Source organism: Taudactylus pleione, unplaced genomic scaffold (genome assembly GCF_031769625.1).
Source record: "Taudactylus pleione unplaced genomic scaffold, aTauple2 ptg001463l, whole genome shotgun sequence".
NCBI lineage: Eukaryota > Metazoa > Chordata > Amphibia > Anura > Myobatrachidae > Taudactylus > Taudactylus pleione.
The window spans coordinates 321,247-344,493 of record NW_028285861.1 but is presented as its reverse complement, the minus strand read 5'-3'; the positions used below and the strand labels follow the sequence as shown (position 1 = coordinate 344,493).

The 23,247-nt window shown below is 48.7% G+C and overlaps 1 protein-coding gene across 1 annotated transcript in view; it reads right to left on the bottom strand.

Moving 5' to 3' along the window:
* The window catches only part of STX1B (syntaxin 1B), a 161,098-nt gene that overhangs the window by 7,219 nt on the left and 130,632 nt on the right, over positions 1–23,247 (bottom strand). The window contains exons 2-9 of the mRNA XM_088463824.1: positions 18,480–18,554; positions 11,903–12,002; positions 10,003–10,077; positions 9,023–9,096; positions 8,630–8,738; positions 8,396–8,469; positions 7,392–7,529; positions 7,191–7,301 (exon numbers count right to left, since the gene is read on the bottom strand). Coding sequence (XP_088319950.1) covers positions 7,191–7,301; positions 7,392–7,529; positions 8,396–8,469; positions 8,630–8,738; positions 9,023–9,096; positions 10,003–10,077; positions 11,903–12,002; positions 18,480–18,554 — 756 coding nt within the window. The remainder of the gene's footprint in view (positions 1–7,190; positions 7,302–7,391; positions 7,530–8,395; positions 8,470–8,629; positions 8,739–9,022; positions 9,097–10,002; positions 10,078–11,902; positions 12,003–18,479; positions 18,555–23,247) is intronic.

Sequence of the window (23,247 nt, the reverse complement as noted above, 5' to 3'; positions counted from 1 at the left end):
GAGATGGGTGGTAGTGAGAGGCAGAGATGGGTGGTAGAGAGAGGCAGAGAAGGGTGGTAGTGAGAGGCAGAGAAGAGTGGCAGAGAGAGGCAGAGAAGGGTGGTAGATAGAGGCAGAGGATTGTGGTAGAAAGTCGGAGGAGAAGATTAAGAGGATAGAGGAAGATATTGTCGGATGGAGTAAGACAGAGAAGAATGAGAACACAGAGAGGAAGCAATAATGGAGGAACAAAGAGAGAGAGTCAGAGATGGGTGGTGCAGAGAGGCAGAGGATGGTGGTAGTGAGAGGCAGAGATGGGTGGTAGAGAGGCAGAGAAGGGTGGTAGAGAGGCAGAGATGGGTGGTAGTGAGAGGCAGAGATGGGTGGTAGTGAGAGGCAGAGAAGGGTGGTAGAGAGGCAGAGATGGGTGGTAGTGAGAGGCAGAGAAGGGTGGTAATGAGAGGCAGGGAAGAGTGGCAGAGGGGGCAAAGAAGGGTGGTAGAGGCAGAGGATTGTGGTAGAAAGTCGGAGGAGAAGATTAAGAGGATAGAGGAAGATATTGTCAGATGGAGTAAGACAGAGAAGAATGAGAACACAGAGAGGAAGCAATAGTGGAGGAAGAAAGAGACAGTGGAGAATAGAATAATGAGAGGTTAGAAGGATGATATTGGTGGAGGGATAAAGACAGAGGAAGGAAGAAAGATGGAGGTGGAGAAAATGAGAGGAAAGAGGGGAGATATTGGTGGAGGGAATAAAGATAGAGGAGAGATTGAGAGGGTAGACGGGAGATATTTGTTCAGGGAAAGAAAGATGGAGGAGGAGAGAATGAAATGGTAGAGGGTGATATTGGTGGAGGGAAGAGAGATGGAGGAGAGAAGAATAAGAAGGTAGAGGAGAGATATTGGTGGAGGGAAGAAATATGGAGGAGAAGAGAAGAATGAGAGGGTAGAGGGGAGATATTTGCAAAGGGAAGAAAGATGGAGAAGGAGAGAATGAAAGGGTAGAGGGGGATATTGGTGGAGGGAAGAAAGATGGAGAAGAGAAGAATGAAAGGGTAGGGGCAGATATTGATGAGGGGAAGAAAGATGGAGGAGATGAGAAGGTAGAGGGAAGAAAGATGGAGGAGGAGATAAGAATAAGAGGGAAGAGGAGAGATATTGGTGAAGGGAAGAAAGATGGAGAAGGAGAGAAGAATGAGAGGGTAAGGGGGAGATATTGGTGGAGGGAAGAAAGATAGAGAAGGAGAGAAGAATGAGAGGATAGAGGGGAGATATTGGTGGAGGGAAGAAAGATGGAGGAGAGAAGAATGAGAAGAGATATTGGTGGAGGGAAGAAAGATGGAGAAGTAGAGAAGAATGAGAGGGTAGAGGAGAATATTGGTAGAGGGAAGAAAGATGGAGAAGTAGAGAAGAATGAAAGGGTAGAGGGGGATATTGGTGGAGGGAAGAAAGATGGAGGAGATAAGAATGAGAAGGTAGAGGGAAGAAAGATGGAGGAGGAGATAAGAATAAGAGGGGAGATATTGGTGGAGAGAAGAAAGATGGAGCAGGAGAGAAGAATGAGAGGGTAGAGGAGAGATATTTGTGGAGGGTAGAAAGATGGATGAGGAGAGAAGAATGAGAGGGTAGAGGAGAGATATTGGTGGAGGGTAGAAAGATGGATGAGGAGAGAAGATTGAGAGGGTAGAGGGGAGATATTGGTGGAGGGTAGAAAGATGGATGAGGAGAGAAGAATGAGAGGGTAGAGGGGAGATATTTGTGGAGGGTAGAAAGATGGAGAAGGAGAGAAGATTGAGAGGATAGAGGAGAGATATTTGTGGAGGGTAGAAAGATGAATGAGGAGAGAAGAATGAGAGGGTAGAGGGGAGATATTTGTGGAGGGTAGAAAGATGGAGGAGGAGAGAAGAATGAGAGGGTAGAGGAGAGATATTGGTGGAGGGAAGAAAGATGGAGAAGGAGAGAAGAATGAGAGGATAGGGGGGAGATATTGGTGGAGGGAAGAAAGATGGAGGAGGAGAGAAGAATGAGAGGGTAGAGGAGAGATATTGGTGGAGGGTAGAAAGATGGATGAGGAGAGAAGAATGAGAGGGTAGAGGAGAGATATTGGTGGAGGGAAGAAATATGGAGGAAGAGAGAAGAATGAGAGGGTAGAGGAGAGATATTGGTGGAGGGAAGAAAGATGGAGGAGGAGAGAAGAATGAGAGGGTAGAGGAGAGATATTGGTGGAGGGAAGAAAGATGGAGGAGGAGAGAAGAATGAGAGGGTAGAGGAGAGATATTGGTGGAGGGAAGAAAGATGGAGAAGGAGAGAAGAATGAGAGGATAGAGGGGAGATATTGGTGGAGGGAAGAAAGATGGAGGAAGAGAGAAGAATGAGAGGGTAGAGGAGAGATATTGGTGGAGGGAAGAAAGATGGAGGAGAAGAGAAGAATGAGAGTGTAGAGGGTAAATATTGGTGGAGGGAAGAAAGATGGAGGAGAAAAGAAGAATGAGAGGGTAGGGGGGACATTGGTAAAGCGAAAAAAGAGATAAGACAATGGAGGCAGTGCAGATGAGGGATTTGAGATGACGAAGAAAGGGAGAAGAGATAAAAAGAAATTGTCAGACAGGTTACAAAGAAGGACAGTACAGTAAAATACAGACATATATAAAATAAGAGACTCCTACTGCATTCAGCTCAATGACTAAAAGAGATAGAAAGACGTTGCATAGATCTGTAATATATACGTATTATCACTATCTGTCCACTTTGTTTTCCTGTGCTATATCTCCAAGTGTGAGTGTCTGTCTCCTATCCCACTTGATACGTCTATTTGCATACAGACATTCCCTGACCTCACTCCTCTATAACAGACTGTCTGTCTGTCCAGGGTGTATATACATTCCCTGACCTCACTTCTCCATAACAGTCTGTCTATCTGTCCAGGGTTTTATTTATACTGTACATTGCCTGACCTCACTGCTCTATAACAGTCTGTCTATCTGTCCAGGGTTTTATATATACTGTACATTGTCTGACCTCACTGCTCTATAACAGTCTGTCTATCTGTCCAGTGTGTATATAGGAAGCTCATTCAGACCTGGTCACAAGCGGCCGCTCGCTCGTACGCGGTAGATGTTAAGCGACCACGCATAAGCACGCTTCGTACTGCGAGTGCGTGAACTACTCAGAACGATTGGAATCCGATCTCTCACCAAGCAAAGACAGCCCAGTGTAATAAGTGACAGGAGAGGCCGTTTGTGGGTGGTAACAGGGTCAGGACACTACTAACGGGGGAGTGGAGGTGCGAACGCAGGCGTGCCTGAGTGTGGCAACGCCGTTTCTAAGGCGTGCATAATTAACAGACAGCATCATAGTACACGTCACCAGACTATTTTTTTACACAGAACTCCTCGCAGTGTTTGCGGTAAGTTAAGGCAACCACAAGCGCTGCGTACCCATCCGATGGTCCTCGATGTACCAATGTTTTAATACACTTCCTGGAGATGACGTGCGCTAGTGGGCGTCTCTACATACGCTAATGGGCGTCTGCATACACAAAGTGATCGCTCGCCCAGACAAAGTGGGCGTGCTTATGCCTTTCCGAGTGAGCGCCTGCCACACCGTCACTTTGCCGAATTTGCATACACTGGGGGCGAGCGATCGCATCTAGTGAGCAGCTCTGAATCAGGTCCATAGGCATTCCCTGTCTTCACTGCTCTATAACAGCCTTTCTATCTGTCCACAGTTTTATATATACTGTACATTGCCTGACCTCACTGCTCCATAAAAGTCTGTCTATATGTCCTAGGGGTATATATACATTCTCTGACCTCACTCCTCTATAACAGTCTGTCTGTCCGTTCAGGGTGTATATATACATTACCTGACTTCACTCCTCTATAACAGTCCGTCTCTCTGTCCTGGGTGTATATAGACACTCGCTGACCTCTCTCCTGTATAACAACCTGACTCTCTGTCCCGGGTGTATATAGACACTCGCTGACCTCTCCCCTGTATAGCAGTCTGTCTCTCTGTCCCGGGTGTATATAGACACTCACTGACCTCTCTCCTGCATAACAGTCTGTCTCTCTGTCCTGGGTGTATATAGACACTCACTGTCCTCTCTCCTGTATAACAGCCTGACTCTCTGTTCCGGGTGTATATAGACACTCACTGACCTCTCTCCTGCATAACAGTCTGTCTCTCTGTCCTGGGTGTATATAGACACTCACTGTCCTCTCTCCTGTATAACAGTCCGTCTCTCTGTCCTGGGTGTATATAGACACTCACTGACCTCTCTCCTACATAACAGTCTGTCTCTATGTTCAGGGTGTATATAGACACCCGCTGTCCTCTCTCCTGTATAACAGTCTGTCTCTCTGTCCTGGGTGTATATAGACACTCGCTGTCCTCTCTCCTGTATAACAGTCCGTCTCTCTGTCCTGGGTGTATATAGACACTCGCTGTCCTCTCTCCTGTATAACAGTCCGTCTCTCTGTCCTGGGTGTATATAGACACTCGCTGTCCTCTCTCTTGTATAACAGTCTGTCTCTATGTCCTGGGTGTATATAGACGCTCGCTGTCCTCTCTCCCGTATAACAGTCCGTCTCTCTGTCCTGGGTGTATATAGACGCTCGCTGTCCTCTCTCCCGTATAACAGTCTGTCTCTCTGGGCCTGATTCAGAGCTGAACGCTCTGACCAGAGCGCTCACTCTGAATCAGGGCCCTCCTACCTTTTTTTGGAGCGTCCTCATGGACGCTCGCATAGCTGTGGGTTACCACCCACAGCTATAGCGAGCGTCCATGATGATGGTCGCGATGGTCTTGACCATTGCGACCATCGGGCTTGCGACGGAGACCCTGCGGTAGGGTCTCGCTGCCGCAAGCCCTGGAGTGATTTTGGCTCTATCAGAGCCAAAATCACTCCCACTGACATCACTAGTGATGTCAGTGGGGCCGGCTTCAGACGGTAGGCGTTCCCATGGGAACGCCTCCGTCTGGCAGGCACGCCCCCGGCACACCCACCAAAGGGGGCGTGCTGTCAATCAACATCGACAGCACGCCCCCCTTGGTGCGAGACCCGGAGCGACAGCTTGGCTGTCGCAGTCCGGGTCTCGCGCATGCGCACGATAGAGCTCCCTCCGTCGCACGCATGCGCAGTGGGGCAACATCGACCCGTTTGCGAGCGTCCTTTGCTCGCGAACAGGTCTGAATGATCCCCTCTGTTCTGGGTGTATATAGATGCTCGCTGTCCTCTCTCCCGTATAACAGTCTGTCTCTCTGTCCTGGGTGTATATAGATGCTCGCTGTCCTCTCTCCTGTACAACAGTCTGTCTCTATGTCCTGGGTGTATATAGACACTCACTGTCCTCTCTCTTGTATAACAGTCTGTCTCTATGTCCTGGGTGTATATAGACACTCGCTGTCCTCTCTCTTGTATAACAGTCTGTCTCTCTGTCTCGGGTGTATATAGACGCTCGCTGTTCTCTCTCCTGTAAAATAGTCCGTCTCTATGTCCTGGGTGTATATAGACACTCGCTGTCCTCTCTCCTGTATAACAGTCTGTCTCTCTGTCCTAAGTGTATATAGACACTCACTGTCCTCTCTCCTGTTTAACAGTCCGTCTCTCTGTCCTGAGTGTATATAGACACTCGCTGTCCTCTCTCCTGTATAACAGTCCGTCTCTCTGTCCTGGGTGTATATAGACACTAGCTGTCCTCTCTCCTGTATAACAGTCTGTCTCTGTGTCCCGGCTGTATATAGACACTCGCTGTCCTCTCTCCTGTATAACAGTCCGTCTCTCTGTCCTGGGTGTATTTAGACACTCGCTGTCCTCTCTCTTGTATAAAAGTCTGTCTCTGTGTCCTGGGTGTATATAGACACTCGCTGTCCTATATAACAGTCTGTCTCTATGTCTCGGGTGTATATAGACACTCGCTGACCTCTCTCCTGTATAACAGTCCGTCTCTCTGTCCTGGGTGTATATAGACACTCGCTGTCCTCTATCCTGTATAATAGTCTGTCTCTGTGTCCAGGGTGTATATAGACACTCACTGACCTCTCTCCTGTATAACAGTCCGTCTCTCTGTCCTGGGTGTATATAGACACTCGCTGTCCTCTATCCTGTATAATAGTCTGTCTCTGTGTCCAGGGTGTATATAGACACTCGCTGTCCTCTCTCCTGTATAACAGTCCGTCTCTCTGTCCTGGGTGTATATAGACACTCGCTGTCCTCTCTCTTGTATAACAGTCTGTCTCTGTGTCCTGGGTGTATATAGACACTCGCTGTTCTATATAACAGTCTGTCTCTATGTCCTGGGTGTATATAGACACTCGCTGTCCTCTCTCCTGTATAACAGTCCGTCTTTCTCTGTCCTGGGTGTATATAGACACTCGCAGTCCTCTCTCTTGTATAACAGTCCGTCTCTCTGTCCTGGGTGTATATAGACACTCGCTGTCCTCTCTCTTGTATAAAAGTCTGTCTCTGTGTCCTGGGTGTATATAGACACTCGCTGTCCTATATAACAGTCTGTCTCTCTGTCCTGGGTGTATATAGACACTCGCTGACCTCTCTCCTGTATAACAGTCCGTCTCTCTGTCCTGGGTGTATATAGACACTCGCTGTCCTCTGTCCTGTATAACAGTCCGTCTCCCTGTCCTGGGTGTATATAGACACTCGCTGTCCTCTCTCTTGTATAACAGTCTGTTTCTATGTCCTGGGTGTATATAGACACTCGCTGTCCTCTCTCCTGTATAACAGTCTGTCTCTGTGTCCCAGGTGTATATAGACACTCACTGTCCTCTCTCCTGTATAACAGTCCGTCTCTCTGTCCTGGGTGTATATAGACACTCGCTGTCCTCTCTCCTGTATAACAGTCCGTCTCTCTGTCCTGGGTGTATATAGACACTCGCTGTCCTCTCTCTTGTATAACAGTCTGTCTCTGTGTCCCGGGTGTATACAGACACTCGCTGTCCTATATAACAGTCTGTCTCTCTGTCCTGGGTGTATATAGACACTCGCTGTCCTCTTTCCTGTATAACAGTCCGTCTCTCTATCCTGGGTGTATATAGACACTCGCTGTCCTCTCTCCTGTATAACAGTCCGTCTCAATGTCCTGGGTGTATATAGACACACAGTCCTCTCTCTTGTATAAGTCTGTCTCTCTGTCCCGGGTGTATATAGACACTCGCTGTCCTATATAACAGTCCATCAGTCTTTCTGTTACTCACCCTTCGTGCTTTGCTCTGATATTTCACAGCTTTCTTGGTATCAGACACTGCTCTCTCCACGTAATCCACAGAGTGCTCCACGTTATACTCGATACGATCTATCATCTCTCCCTGGAAGGGAAACATTTGGCGCGGTCAGGCGGAGTCCCCCATGCTGTGATAAGCCCAGCACCCGTGTCACTGTGGGCCGCGCTCCCTCACCTGACTCTCCACAAGCATTGCCATGTCTACAAACATGTCATGCAGCTCCCGGATACTTGTCTCCAGCTTGATGATCTCATTGTGTCGTGTCTCGATTTCATTCAGAGCCTGTTTGGTCATCTGGGAGTCCATCTTGATCTGTAGGAGGCAGTAGAGCGGTCAGGCTGTGGGTTGGATCTTGTGTAGGGGTCTACGTGAATCACTATTAGTGTGTGCTTCTGCGTGCTGCTTATCTGACACTGGTCTGTGTAATGCTCCCCATTGTGCGGCTTTGGAGGTGGGGAGCCACATTTTTTGCCTGTAGGCCACATTTCTGTCCTGTCCCCACCCCAGCGCAATATCTTTCCACGGCCGCAACCCTGCAATCCGTCGCTAAACACAATGACCGGAAATAATTCAGTTGTAACTGAGCAAAAAGTTCAACATGTAGTGAAAATGTAAATACAACCTTAGTAAGAAACAATAAAAAAAAAAAAAGGGCTAAAAATAATAAGGTGAGAAAGTGCGCAAAACCTTGCCCCGTGGCAGCCTTAGTCCTGGGACTATCAGGCCTTCTAGTGACCAGTGTATCTGCGAGTGGCGTTTCTACTTAGAGTGAATATCTGATATGACAGATAGCGAGTGACTTTATAAATGCTCACCTAGAAAACCTGAACCCGAATAGCCTTTTTTGGCCATTTTTGGAAATGTATATATGAAAATGTATTTTAGAACAGTTCCCGGTATATACTGTATGTCACAGTTCAGTTCTATGCCCCATGTGATTTGTTATTCAAGGCGCATTCTCAAAAATCGTTGCCATGACTGTTGGTTCAGCTTACAAAATGGCCGCCCCATGTGGGACATTTTCAGTCCCATTGTGACTCTGTGGTGCATATAACTTGGTGGGTAGAGATGACCAGCTGTCAGGATCAGGCCAAGCATGCTGTATGTGGGCTAAATGTGCTCAAAATCTCCCCAAAATGTCCCCTGCCCCCCTCCCACCAGCCAACCCCATAACACACATCATCTGTGAATATGGCCAGCTTCCCGCTCTCCAGCATGTCTTCCAGCTCCTCGTTAGTGGTAGTTCTGCCAGCTGCCGGGAGGAATGAGACAGGTGTCACATGTTTTCTGCCACTGACTCTCCCCGCCCCACATTTATCTCAACCAATGAGAGTCACCCTTCCCACCACGTTGCTCTCCACACATCCCTCAGCAGTGTGCCCCCTCCTATCCACTATCTCTGAGATACGTACTGATCTCCAGTTGTCTCTGGATACGATCCTTGCAGCGGTCCCTGTATTTAGACTGCGTCGCGTTGTATTCTGTCATCACCTCCACAAACTTACGCGACAGGGTGGAATGCTGGGGGAATAACAGAGAGCGTTAGAAACGTCAGGGGGGAGAGGAGAGAGAGAGAGGACAGGGGACAACGATGAGAAGAGGGCGGTGAGACGCAAGGAATGAGAAGGAAATTCGAGAAGGTGAGATGAGCAGGACGAGGGACGGTGGAGACGATGGCTAAGGTCAAAGACAATGAAGGACGCAGAAGACTTCATAGACTTCAAGTAGACTGTAATGATGCGAAGTTGGAGGAAAGAGGGTTAGATTACTACAGAGGGCAATGGGGCAGTTGGGGCATTTGTCACCTGTGTTTTCCGGATGCGCAGGTCAGCCGAGGAGCGATTGAGGCCCTCTTCCTGCTCAATGCTTTGCTCGATAGCTGTGAAGAAAGCAGGAAAGTCAAGCTGAAGACGGACTGATATCAATGACTTAAACGTCAAAGATTTAATGATGAGAATAGATGGCATTAAATATATCGGGGCACCAGGACGTTTCTCAGCAGACTGCGCAAGGAGTAACTGCAGACCGTGCATGCACCGTACCACGCACAAGCCCCTTGAAATAGGACACGAGAGTCACTGGTTTACTATGTGTGTGGCCGAATCTTTCCATCTGTGAAGTGGATGCTTCTGGGCGGCAGCTGGGTGGAATGCACGGAGAAGAGGCGACTGGCGAGAGTGTCATAGGAGCACTGCCAGACTTCTGTGCTAGTGCGTTCAGAGAATAGATGCCTGTTCCACCCAGCATGAGGAAGGTTAAAGTGCCGATATTAATGATAAGGCTGCGGACGGGAACGAGCATAGGTATGAAGAGCGATGGATGCTCGCATGAGCTAAATGTAGTCATTCTGGCTTCCATGGCAATCCGTACTTGTGGCCATTTTGCTTCCGAGTCAGAATCAGGCCCAGTAGGGGTAACCAGTATTCATAAACCAGTATAAAATAAAGTAAAAGCAATTTTATAGTGTAGGTTACAGTGGGACCTGTGAATGAATTTCACCGCTCCTGAAAGTGTTTCCAGCAGGCTTGTGAATGGTTTGCAGATTCAATCTGGGGATAGAAACGTGTACGGAAACAGACTTTAAGGGGTCCAAAGAATGACCCCTTCACAGCTCGTTAGGCATCCATGGAACATCATAAGACAACTACAATGATTGAAGCAGGCAAAGTGGTAAATTGTGAGTGTAAGAAAACAGACTTTGAGGGGCTCTATGGAGGTCAGCCGGATGGGTCAAATCTTAAAATGTCAAACTAGAATGAAGGAATCACAAACATGGGGGACTAACCTTTCAACTTGGAGCGAACTTTATTTGCCGTCTTCTTGATATCGGCTGTGAGATCCTCGAGTTCCTGCTTAGTCTCTGCGCAAAGGAGTAAAACACAGAGGATGTATGTCTGCCCATGTAGTGTCTCAATGCAACAGAACTATATGAAGTCCATGCCCAAAAGACGTACTATGTGCTCTCTAAGCTTCACATAACACACACCCTGAACTCCCTCACCTTCACATGACTCACACCCTGAGCTTCCTCACATTCACATGACTCACACCCTGAGCTCCCTCACCTTCACATGACTCACACCCTGAGCTCCCTCACCTACACATGACTCACACCCTGAGCTCCCTCACCTTCACATGACTCCCACCCTGAGTTCCCTCACCTTCACATGACTCACACCCTGAGCTCCCTCACCTTCACATGACTCACACTCTGAGCTCCCTCACCTTCACATGACTCCCACCCTGAGCTCCCTCACCTTCACATGACTACCACCCTGAGCTCACTCATCTTCACATGACTACCACCCTGAGTTCCCTCACCTTCACATGACTCACACCCTGAGCTCCCTCACCTTCACATGACTCCCACCCTGAGCTCCCTCACCTTCACATGACTCCCACCCTGAGCTCCCTCACCTTCACATGACTCCCACCCTGAGCTCCCTCACCTACACATGACTCACACCATGAGCTCCCTCACTTTCATATGACTCACACCCTGAGCTCTCTCACCTTGACATTACTCACACCCTGAACTCCCTCACCTTGACATGGCTCAACCCTGAACGCCCTCACTTTCACTTGACTCACACCCTGAGCTCTCTCACCTTCACATGACTCACACTCTGAGCTCCCTCACTTTCACATGACTCACACCATGCGCTCCCTCACCTTCATATGACTCACACCATGAGCTCCCTCAACTTCATACCACACACCATGAGCTCCCTCACCTTCATATGACTCACACCATGAGCTCCCTCACCTTCATATGACTCACACCATGAGCTCCCTCACCTTCACATGACACACACCAAGAGCTCCCTCACCTTCACATGACACATACAATGAGCTCCCTCACCTTCATATGAGACACACCATGAGCTCCCTCACCTTCATATGACACACACCATGAGCTCCCTCACCTTCACATGACACACACCAAGAGCTCCCTCACCTTCACATGACACATACCATGAGCTCCCTCACCTTCATATGAGACACACCATGAGCTCCCTCACCTTCATATGACACACACCATGAGCTCCCTCATCTTCATATGACACACACCATGAGCGTCCACTAAAACAAATGATTTTACCTCCGCCATAAATACTCTTCATTGATCTTGAAATGTTTTCCTGTCTCATTATCTCTTTCCATGCAACATGTCTCCATGTCAGCTGTCTACGTACTACACTGTGTACCCTCCCTGGCTCTCCTCAACTATCAAGACTTTGGGACTCTACTTTTCAAAGAGGCTTACTTGTCACCTAATAAATTATCATTTTTGCCTGACGTGGACAGAGCCAGCTTAACCTTCGTCATTATACGTAATTTGTGACTTTATATTATTCATATACAGCATTGTGTATATATGCCGGCACATTAGATAGCTGATAATAATAATCTTAGATTCAGTGTTGACGAGGTCATCAGGAAATTGTCCTTTTTTACTTTTTTCTGACATTGCAGCTGACCAATAAAAAGTAGTGAAGCAATAAGTCTGGCAGTGGCCATTAATCAAGTAAGAAACCAGCTATCTTGAAAACTCTGCAATAATTCCATGGCGGCTTTAATAACCAGGCTGACACCATTTTTCTTCTTTACCTGTTTCCCCACTCAGCTCATGCCCATTCCCCATCGCCCTCACTCTTTCACTGCCGATGTCCGCTGCTACTTACTCTCATCGGGGTTGGGAGCCGCCAAGATAGCGCTGTGCTGTTTCTTAACTTGTTCCACGTCCTCTGAGAGCTTCTCAATACATCCTCGAATCTCCTCAACCTGTAGAAAGAAATGCACAATCTCAACGTGTCCTCGGGAAAGAAACAGGAGCTGGAGGTTACGGATCACTGATTGAGGAACGTGGGTATTAATGGAGAGGTGTTCAGGGAATTAAACCTCTTTATTTACTTCTCCTTAATTGTAATTACTTTAATTTGTCATGTGTGTGTGACAATGACAGGCGACTTCCTCAGTAACCCGAGCGGCAGGCGTTCACAGAACCGCCAGCTCTGCTGATAGCAGCAAGCTGCTTGCTGCACAGATGCCGGGCAGGAGAACGTTGCTGGAGGGCAGTAAGGTGGGAGAGGTCGTGACTGGAAGCCATGTTTGATGGACCATAGTAGAGGAGGGGGGCGATTTTTGTCAGCTAGAGGGTAAATTAACAAAGCGCAACCTGCGTAGGGAAAACGGGAACTGCAACACTGCCATGGGGGCAATAAGGTGGGAGAGAACGTGATAAGGGAGGAGAAATTGGAAGGAGAACATGATATTGGTTTAAGGTGTAACTTTCTTGGGGGGGGGGTGTAGGAGAGGAAGACAGAAGAACTCCTCAGTGGTTAAAGGAATGTCGCTCAACTGCTTAAACATCGGAATAGCGCATATCTCAGAATCAGGTCATAAATGCGCTGTTTTAACGTGCAGCTTTTTTTTGCGCCCAGCTCTGCTTCAGGCCCTCTTTCTGCATTATTGCTCTCTCACGTAGGCCGACCGCACCAGCTCTCAGTCCCTCCGTTAAGAACAAGAGCCTCTGCCACTAGAACAGTCCCTGCTTTTGTGAAACTGACCCACACTAACCGTGTAGTAGCAAAAAACACAGCTCCACTGTGTCCAGCATCAACCTTGCCTCCACCTCTGAATCAGGCGCTTACTCCCATAAAGTGAGACGTGCGCAGCGCAAGATACGCACTGGCCGGTTCTAGTAGCAGCCGTCGCATATACGTACCTCCATGTTTTAACCGTTTGTTCTGATTGCAAAATATGAACTCACGGGATGGATACGAGATGCCGGGCGCTCGGTAACCCGGCGGTCAGAATCCCGACACTGGCATCTTGACAGGGTTAGCATACCGACACCTAGTGCCTAAACCAAACCTCCCCCTCCCCGGTACCTTAACTTAAGCCTCCCCCCTTAGTGCCTAACCCTCCCTCTAGTGCCTATTCCTAAACCATAACCCTCCCCCTAGTGCCTATTCCTAAACCCTAACCCTCCCCCTAGTGCCTATTCCTAAACCCTAACCCTCCCTCTAGTGCCTATTCCTAAACCCTAACCCTCCCCCTAGTGCCTATTCCTAAACCCTAACCCTCCCCCTAGTGCCTATTCCTAAACCCTAACACTCCCCCTAGTGCCTATTCCTAAACCCTAACCCTCCCTCTAGTGCCTATTCCTAAACCCTAACCCTCCCCCTAGTGCCTATTCCTAAACCCTAACTCTCCCCCTAGTGCCTATTCCTAAACCCTAACCCTCTCCCTAGTGCTTATTCCTAAACCATAACCCTCCCTCTAGTGCCTATTCCTAAACCCTAACCCTCCCTCTAGTGCCTATTCCTAAACCCTAATCCTCCCCTAGTGCCTATTCCTAAACCCTAAACCTCCCCCTAGTGCATATTCCTAAACCCTAACCCTCCCCCTAGTGCCTATTCCTAAACCCTAACCCTCCCCCTAGTGCCTATTCCTAAACCCTAACCCTCCCCCTAGTGCCTATTCCTAAACCCTAACACTCCCCCTAGTGCCTATTCCTAAACCCTAACCCTCCCTCTAGTGCCTATTCCTAAACCCTAACACTCCCCCTAGTGCCTATTCCTAAACCCTAACCCTCCCCCTAGTGCCTATTCCTAAACCCTAACCCTCTCCCTAGTGCTTATTCCTAAACCATAACCCTCCCTCTAGTGCCTATTCCTAAACCCTAACCCTCCCTCTAGTGCCTATTCCTAAACCCTAACCCTCCCCTAATGCCTATTCCTAAACCCTAACCCTCCCCCTAGTGCTTATTCCTAAACCCTAACCCTCTCCCTAGTGCCTATTCCTAAACCCTAACCTCCCTCTAGTGCCTATTCCTAAACCCTAACCCTCCCCCTAGTGCCTAACTCCTAGCCCTAACCCTCCCCCTAGTGCCTATTCCTAAACCCTAACCCTCCCCCTAGTGCCTATTCCTAATCCCTAACCCTCCCTCTAGTGCCTATTCCTAAACCCTAACCCTCCCCCTAGTGCCTATTCCTAAACCCTAACCCTCCCCTAGTGCCTATTCCTAAACCCTAACCCTCCCCCTAGTGCCTATTCCTAAACCCTAACCCTCCCTCTAGTGCCTATTCCTAAACCCTAACCCTCCCTCTAGTGCCTATTCCCCTAACCCTCCCCTTAGTGCCTATTCCTAAACCCTAACCCTCCCCCTAGTGCCTATTCCTAAACCCTAACCCTCCCTCTAGTGCCTATTCCTAAACCCTAACCCTCCCTCTAGTGCCTATTCCCCTAACCCTCCCCTTAGTGCCTATTCCTAAACCCTAACCCTCCCCCTAGTGCCAATTCCTAATCCCTAACCCTCCCTCTAGTGCCTATTCCTAAACCCTAACCCCCCCCTAGTGCCTATTCCTAAACCCTAACCCTCCCTCTAGTGCCTATTACTAAACCCTAACCCTCCCCCTAGTGCCTGTTCCTAAACCCTAACCCTCCCTCTAGTGCCTATTCCTAAACCCTAACCCTCCCCCTAGTGCCTATACCTAAACCCTAACTCTCCCCCTAGTGCCTATTCCTAAACCCTAACCCTCCCCCTAGTGCCTATTCCTAAACCCTAACCCTCCCTCTCGTGCCTATTCCTAAACCCTAACCCTCCCTCTCGTGCCTATTCCTAAACCCTAACCTTCCCCTAGTGCCTATTCCTAAACCCTAACCCTCCCTCTCGTGCCTATTCCTAAACCCTAACCCTCCCTCTAGTGCCTATTCCTAAACCCTAACCCTCCCCCTAGTGCCTATTCCTAAACCCTTACCCTCCCTCTCGTGCATATTCCTAAACCCTAACCTTCCCCTAGTGCCTATTCCTAAACCCTAACCCTCCCCCTAGTGCCTATTCCTAAACCCTAACCCTCCCTCTAGTGCCTATTCCTAAACCCTAACACTCCCCCTAGTGCCTATTCCTAAACCCTAACCTTCCCCTAGTGCCTATTCCTAAACCCTAACCCTCCCCCTAGTGCCTATTCCTAAACCCTAACCCTCCGCCTAGTGCCTATTCCTAAACCCTAACCCTCCCTCTGGTGCTTATTCCTAAACCCTAACCCTCCCCCCTAGTGCCTATTCCTAAACCCTAACCCTCCCCCTAGTGCCTATTCCTAATCCCTAACCCTCCCTCTAGTGCCTATTCCTAAACCCTAACCCTCCCCCTAGTGCCTATTTCTAAACCCTAACCCTCCCCCTAGTGCCTATTCCTAAACCCTAACCCTCCCTCTAGTGCCTATTCCTAAACCCTAACCCTCCCCCTAGTGCCTATTCCTAAACCCTAACCCTCCCTCTCGTGCCTATTCCTAAACCCTAACCTTCCCCTAGTGCCTATTCCTAAACCCTAACCCTCCCCCTAGTGCCTATTCCTAAACCCCAGCCCTCCCCCTAGTGCCTATTCCTAAACCCTAGCCCTTCCCCTAGTGCCTATTCCTAAACCCTAACCCTCCCTCTAGTGCCTATTCCTAATCCCTAACCCTCCCTCTAGTGCCTATTCCTAAACCCTAACCCTCCCCCTAGTGCCTATTTCTAAACCCTAACCCTCCCTCTGGTGCTTATTCCTAAACCCTAACCCTCCCCCCTAGTGCCTATTCCTAAACCCTAACCCTCCCCCTAGTGCCTATTCCTAATCCCTAACCCTCCCTCTAGTGCCTATTCCTAAACCCTAACCCTCCCCCTAGTGCCTATTTCTAAACCCTAACCCTCCCCCTAGTGCCTATTCCTAAACCCTAACCCTCCCTCTAGTGCCTAATCCTAAACCCTAACCCTCCCCCTAGTGCCTATTCCTAAACCCTAACCCTCCCTCTCGTGCCTATTCCTAAACCCTAACCTTCCCCTAGTGCCTATTCCTAAACCCTAACCCTCCCCCTAGTGCCTATTCCTAAACCCTAGCCCTCCCCCTAGTGCCTATTCCTAAACCCTAACCTTCCCCTAGTGCCTATTCCTAAACCCTAACCCTCCCCCTAGTGCCTATTCCTAATCCCTAACCCTCCCTCTAGTGCCTATTCCTAAACCCTAACCCTCCCCCTAGTGCCTATTTCTAAACCCTAACCCTCCCCCTAGTGCCTATTCCTAAACCCTAACCCTCCCTCTAGTGCCTATTCCTAAACCCTAACCCTCCCTCTCGTGCCTATTCCTAAACCCTAACCCTCCCCCTAGTGCCTATTCCTAAACCCTAGCCCTCCCCTAGTGCCTATTCCTAAACCCTAACCTTCCCCTAGTGCCTATTCCTAAACCCTAACCCTCCCTCTCGTGCCTATTCCTAAACCCTAACCCTCCCTCTCGTGCCTATTCCTAAACCCTAACTCTCCCCTTAGTGCCTAACTCCTAGCCCTAACCCTCCCCCTAACCCCGCTACTTACCTTCAGATGCTGGCGCTGGGATTCTGACTGGCTTTGGGATTCCGGTGCTGGTATTCTAAGCGCCAGCATCCTCTTTATTGGGATACTGAACGTATCCGGAACTCGCTATTAGGCAGAGAACCTCTCTAATACAGCAGAAACAAAACCCAAGCTGCTAAAATACACATATAAAACAATATACATATATATATATATGCTCAAACGATGAAAAAAAGCACCTATCGTCACCAGTTGTGCATTCACAGATGGCCAATCACAAGGAGTTGACTACTTCCATTTGCCGTCACTATCATTATCATCATCATCATCTGTGACCATCCCTGACCACCAGCAGTCCTAATTGCGCCTGTGTCCTGCCCTTACAATACTTGACCGACGTCAGAAATGCACAGGGGAGGATAAGTGCCGGAATCACGCAAGCCTGCAGAGTCGCGTGTGCGGCATGTTCATGTTTATACCCGATACTTAAAAGGTCAGTGCATTTATTAGCAAGACACGGCTAGTAAAAGCATTGCCCTTTTAAATAATGGGTATAACGACGGACAGAAGTTCCGGGTTTTACAACCCGACACTTCGTAAATAAATCCCTGACAGTACATGTTTTCGAGATCATCTACTGTAGCTGGAGCACAGGTGTGCTAATTGACTAACATAATATATCTACAGGTGGTGCTATTCCTGGGGATACCTTGAAAACACGCACTATTAGGAGTCCATGAGGACGGAGTTTGAGAAACACTGGGGTATATGATCAGGGGCGCCGAGAGGGGGGGGGGAGCGGGTACAATTTACCCGGGCCCAGGCTTCCAGAGGGGCCCGGGTCCGGCGCCGCCCTCCCTCCCTCCTCACTATCTCCCAGCAGCAGTGGGAGATTGCTGTGGCTGCAAGCAGTCTCCTATGCCTGAGGGGGGGAGCGATCACACTGATCGCGCCCCCCCTGGCTTTGCGCCAGGCTGTGGGGTTCACAGCGGCCGCAACGCGGCGCTGCAAATGTATATTTTTGTCATTTTTCTTCGAGGGGGCGCGGCCACGCCTCCAGGGATTAGGCCACGCCCCCTCTTTACCAGGGCCCAGCGGCGCTCTCAACGGCCCTGTATATGATTCCAAACACACAGAGGTTTGTGTACCCTCAGCCAGTGCATACGGCTGCCTCCGGTCAGTGAAAGTGCATAAAACCTGTCCTCACAAGTAGGATTGTTGTTGGGCGATAGATAAGAAAGCTTAGATGTCATTTTGGTAAAGTCGAGAATGTATTTTTCCTTTGGGCGTTGGAGAACTGGGAGGGAGGAAATGGATGGAAAACATTTTTACTGAGGGAGAACAAACATGAATAGAGTCTAGTAAAAGGACAATTTTACTGAGGTGTAATAAGGTTAATTGCAGCCTGTATGTGGCAAAGTTCTACCTGCTAAACTCACCAGGATCATTCAAATTATAGCTTATTTCATATAAAATTATATGCATTATCAGATTCTTAAGGTGCCCAGACGATTCGCAAATGATGCAATGTCGTCATCGATTTACCTTGAACGCCCTGGCAACTCCCCGGCACTCCCGGACATACGATATCGTGCATGAAATTGTGCAGTCTGATCAACGACCTTAATGAGATTGCCAGATCTCACTGCATGTGCAGTAGCCAAGATCTGAGGATACGACATACCAAACGTGGGGCATCGTTATTGTTTGTGGACACTACACGATTTGTCTTTCCGATGCATCGAAATCGGCCAAACTGTGCAAAATATCGTCGTGTGTACTGTAGACGCCTTAAGAATAACCTCTTTAGCAATGCCCCATATAATATCACGCACAGGCTTTTATCTAATTATATAATATACTGCATTACAGAGATGGGAACAGCATAGTGTCAGCCTATGGAAACAGACATGGGCTAATCCCACCTCACCTGCTCAAAGAATTCATCCATAAAATGATCTCGATCCACGTGTACGATCTCCTCGTCGTCATCGCTATCTTTAGCCTGTAGCAGAGAGAGGAAGAGGATCAGAAGGGCTCATTCACTGACACTTGTGCAAATCTTGCACTACCCATAGCGCCCAGTCCCATGATGGCTTCCATAGCACACACCAGACATATCCCTGATCACTTACTATGGCTCAGTGCAAATTGCGTAATGTAAATACATTGTTAATAAATAAGCCAAACAGCAAGTACAAGCAACGAGAGCGATAGAGAGGAGGAGAGGGAGGAAGAGATGGAGAGAGAGAGGAAGAGATGGAGAGTGAGAGTGGGGAAGATAGGGTGAGAGGATGAAATGGACAGATGGTGGAAAGAGGGACGAAGCAAGGAAAAGAGGAAAGATGAAGGAAGAGAGGCTCTAAATCAGGGCCATCCTTCTTGTTTTTCAGAGCGGCCTCCTGGCAGCTCGCATAGCTGTGGGTGACCACAGCTATAGCGAGCGGCCAGGAAGATGACCATCGCGACCATCGGGCTTGCGACGAGACCCTTGTGGTAGGGTCTCGTTGCTGCAAGCCCCAGAGTGCTTTCGGCTCTAACAGAGCCGAAAGCACAGTGGGGCCGGCCCCAGACGGTAGGCGTTCCCATGGGAACGCCTCCGTCTGGGCAGCCACGTCCCCGGCCCACCCACCAAAGGGGGCGTGCTGTCACTCAACATCGACAGCACGCCCCCTTTGGTACGAGACCCGGAGCGACGGATTGCCCATCGGTATCTGGGTCTTGCGCATGCGAGCGACGGAGCCTGGCTCCGTCGTGCGCATGTGCACTGGGCCACCATCAACCCGCTTGCGAGCGTGAATCAGGCCCTTGAGTTCAAAGAACAGAGCGATAGAGGTACAGAGGGAATGAGGGAGGGTGACAGAGAGAGAGAAGAATCAGTAAAGCAGATGATCCAGTGTTGTCCTATTCTACTCCCCCCCCCCCCACCCCCTCCTCCCAAAGTTAAACTTGTTCCTGACACTGCAAAGTAACCCAGTAACCTTATTTTTCAAAACTACAAATAGTGACTAACATATATATCAATGCCAAAAAGGAATGCACACAAGAGCTTACAATCTAATCTTACACTCCATAAGGCAGAGAGAAGAGAGCACACGTCAGGCAGAGAAATACATTTATACCACTACAGAATTTTTAAAACAATATTGGTCCGTATGGCGGCATACTTACTTCCTTACGCTATTGCGAGAATCCGGCGTACATGCTAAAAATCTGCGCGACAGCATGTCTAAGCCTATCCCGCCCACTGTTTTTAGTTCCGCAGCCACAACCGTCACCATAACTACCTAGAATTGTCACCCACCCCATGCTGATGCAATCCACCAGAAACCGCCATCTAATTTCTGCCCGCACGCTACAATCTAGCGCAGAAGTCGGCTTACACACCCATGAGATGGAAGAGTTCCGTACGTTCACATGGTCACCGCCCATAAACACGCATTCTGCGCGGATAATCTGCTCCATCAATGGATGGTTCAATCTGTACGTGCTAGTGAGCTCCGTCAACATGCGCATACCTGATCCGGCGCAGTGTGCCGAAATCCTCGAGATCCATTCGCAATTCTACTTGCGCCCAACTCTGAATGTGGCCCATCACGCACACAATCACATACATGTCTTACAAATCGGGCATATTGTCACGTGAGTAAGCCCGATTTGCGCGTTCCCACGGTCACATGCGATATCTTCTGGTTGTGCTTCACGGTCAATCGGAAGATACCGTGTACGATGCCATGCTGCCGAATACAGCATGGCATCCAACATCGCGCTGTCGCTCCCTGCATCGTGCAAAAGTGCCGTGTCTCGTCGCCCATCGGATCGGCCGGCTACACATCGTTCTAATGTGTAGCCGGCTTTACACTAGGCTGGGGGGCCTGATTCAGAGACGGAAATAACTTACAAAGCTTAACCGCGCATAGGGACGCCCACAGCTGCCTTCTCGTACCTATTCGACGACGTGCAACAGCATAAACATCAGTAACATTGATGCACATCGGGCAGTCACGCAGCTTGTAAGTCAAGTCTGATCAAACATGGCGTCTCTCCTGACACGCTCTTACGCTGTGAAGGAGAACGTAATGTGGTCAGACACGCCCGCGGTCGTCTAACCACCCCCCCGTTACCACCACCAAATGCTGCTGTCACTCACTTTGTGAGTGGTTCCTGTGTACGAGAGTAATCGCAATGTAATCGCTGCGAGTCCGCAGTGTGGCATCGCGTATGCGCAACAGCAAACAATCGCTCGTACTGCTAAAGTATCGGCATTGCGTCCGTCTCTCAGGCCCTGGATGCGAAGCTCTGCCCATACAGGTGCCCCACGCAATGCCCTATCCCAGAACCCAGAGCTACCCTGGCATGGCTGTTACTATGTCAGTAGATAGGAAGAGAGGGCGGGGGCAACAGATCTCTGAGTCACGCGGAGCAGATGAAGTGTACGCGGAACAGACGTCGCCCTGATACTGGTCTCACTTGCTGGAGTATAGCAGGCAAGTGTAATAGGTACCAGTGACAGTTTACGCAGGATACAGCCCATCTGAGCGAATCCGTTATTTGGTTAATGATGTATCTTGGCACAGGATGGTTTAATGTTAGATAAGAAAATGTTTTAAAAAAAATATGTGTCTTTAAACATTGAATAAATAGTCTATTCAAAGAACAATAAAGCTGAACACTTCACAATAGCAACCTGAATAAATGGAGCGTAGATTAGGCTTAACTACATAGGAAGATGTCGTTTCCACGGTCTTTGGTCACACTCAGCGAGAGGCCAGACGGGAGCAGGTGATATAAATCAGCTTATTATATTCCTAATATTCTGCCTCTGTGTTCACAACGGCCGCGGCGAATCACCAGGTGCTAACGCGCTGCACGCACGTCGTATTACTATCACCACGGCTATTTCAAGGTGGGAATGGTAAGCGCGGTAATCGGCAATTTGCACACAAAACAGCCGATGTCGCATGTATGACTCTGCGGAGAGAGGGAGCACAGGGGTTTAGGGTGTAAGGGGGAGAGAATGGCCCAGAGAGCAATAGGAAGGATGTAGGGGGGGGGATATTTTCTGGGTTGACAATGGGGAAAATATGTTGTCACTGAAGAGGTTGGGAGTCATATGTATCTATGTACTGTACATGTATAGCCTGATAATGGCGTGCGCGTGTGGAACATAACAATGTTTTCATCCTCTTAGATATATAGGCCCGTATTCAGACTTTTCACCTCCTTCGCCTGTTGTCCAGGCGGAAAAGTATCGCGCGTATGCCCGATATTCCCTGTATTCAATTTGAAAGGACGCGAAAACGGGAACTGGCGAAACTTGAAGCGGCAGAAAAAAAACTTGAATTTTCGGGAAATCATCCTAGGACCCCCCTAAAGATGTCCAGACATGGGGGATCACTATGGGTACCCCCATTTTTGCCTGCTGAAGGGAAGTCGGGTTTTTAAATAGCCGCGGCAGGTGCATAAATGCGGCTTCAAAGAAGGTGATGCAGAAGAGCATTTAGCAATTTTTTTGGGGGGAAAATAACTATGCCCATCAAATTTGGGGTACATGAAAATGGGTGCAAGCATATTTTTAAGTCCCTAAAATGATTTTTAAAAATTCTTCAAAAACGCACCTGCCGCTACTACCGGCAATGAAGAAAACACCTGCCGCATATAAGGGAACCCTTCTGGATTGAATTTAGCTATTTCACAAGTGTCTTCCCTATTTTTTTTTTTAACCCCAAAATTTTAATATTTTTTATGGGGTGTCCCTTTTTTTTTTTTTTTTACACACATTGTTTTTAGGGGGCATTCCCAGAGGTGCAGGCTATTTTTTTTTTAGCCTGCACCCCTAAACCCCAATTCTGCACTTTTTTTCGCCGGCTAAAGGCTGGAGAAAACTTATCCCCGTTTTTTTACATTGACTTTTCGTACCAGTGAAAAGTCTTTGTAATTGAATACGGGGATAATGACAATAGGCGAGAATGACGTCATCGGCGATAATTTATCGGCGATAACGGGTTTTCACCTCAAATTGAATATGGCCCGTAGATCTATACTTAGCACAGGGGTCCCAGAAGAGTCCCTAAGAATTTTAGGGCCATATGATAAAAAAAGGTACTTGTTAATTATAGGGGCAACAAATAAAAATCTGCCTCCCTGTAATTCAGAGAACGTTCTGACCACTGCTTTTGCTGAAAGGAGAGTGAAGTATGATGTGCAGTGGAGGCTGTGGGCCAGGGGACACTTGGATGACATGTTTACAACATTCGCCAACCTGTGGATCCACCACAGAGAAGAGGACTGATGAGGGCGGTCATACAAGTACTCTACACATGGGGGCAGCTGGAACCAGGATGAGGGACAGGTTCATGGGCTCCACAATTTGTTTTCCAAGTGGCATCCATAGAATTAACAAGTACAAGACATATAGGGTTAATTTGTGATGTAAAGGGTTAATGAAATGGGGGGGGTCTGAGATATTTTTAGTGACCACGCTGAGATATCACAGGACACAAACCACAGCCAGACCGACAAGGTCACGCGGGTAGCGTGTAATACAAGACAGGAGCGAGTCAGACGGAGGAGGGACAGCGCCGGTCACAGCGAGACTGCTATATGACGTGCTTACTGCACAAAAACAAATAAGGACCAATACCACAACTTACACTGTACAAGTCACGACAAAACCACACAAATATGGCTGCCTTCCA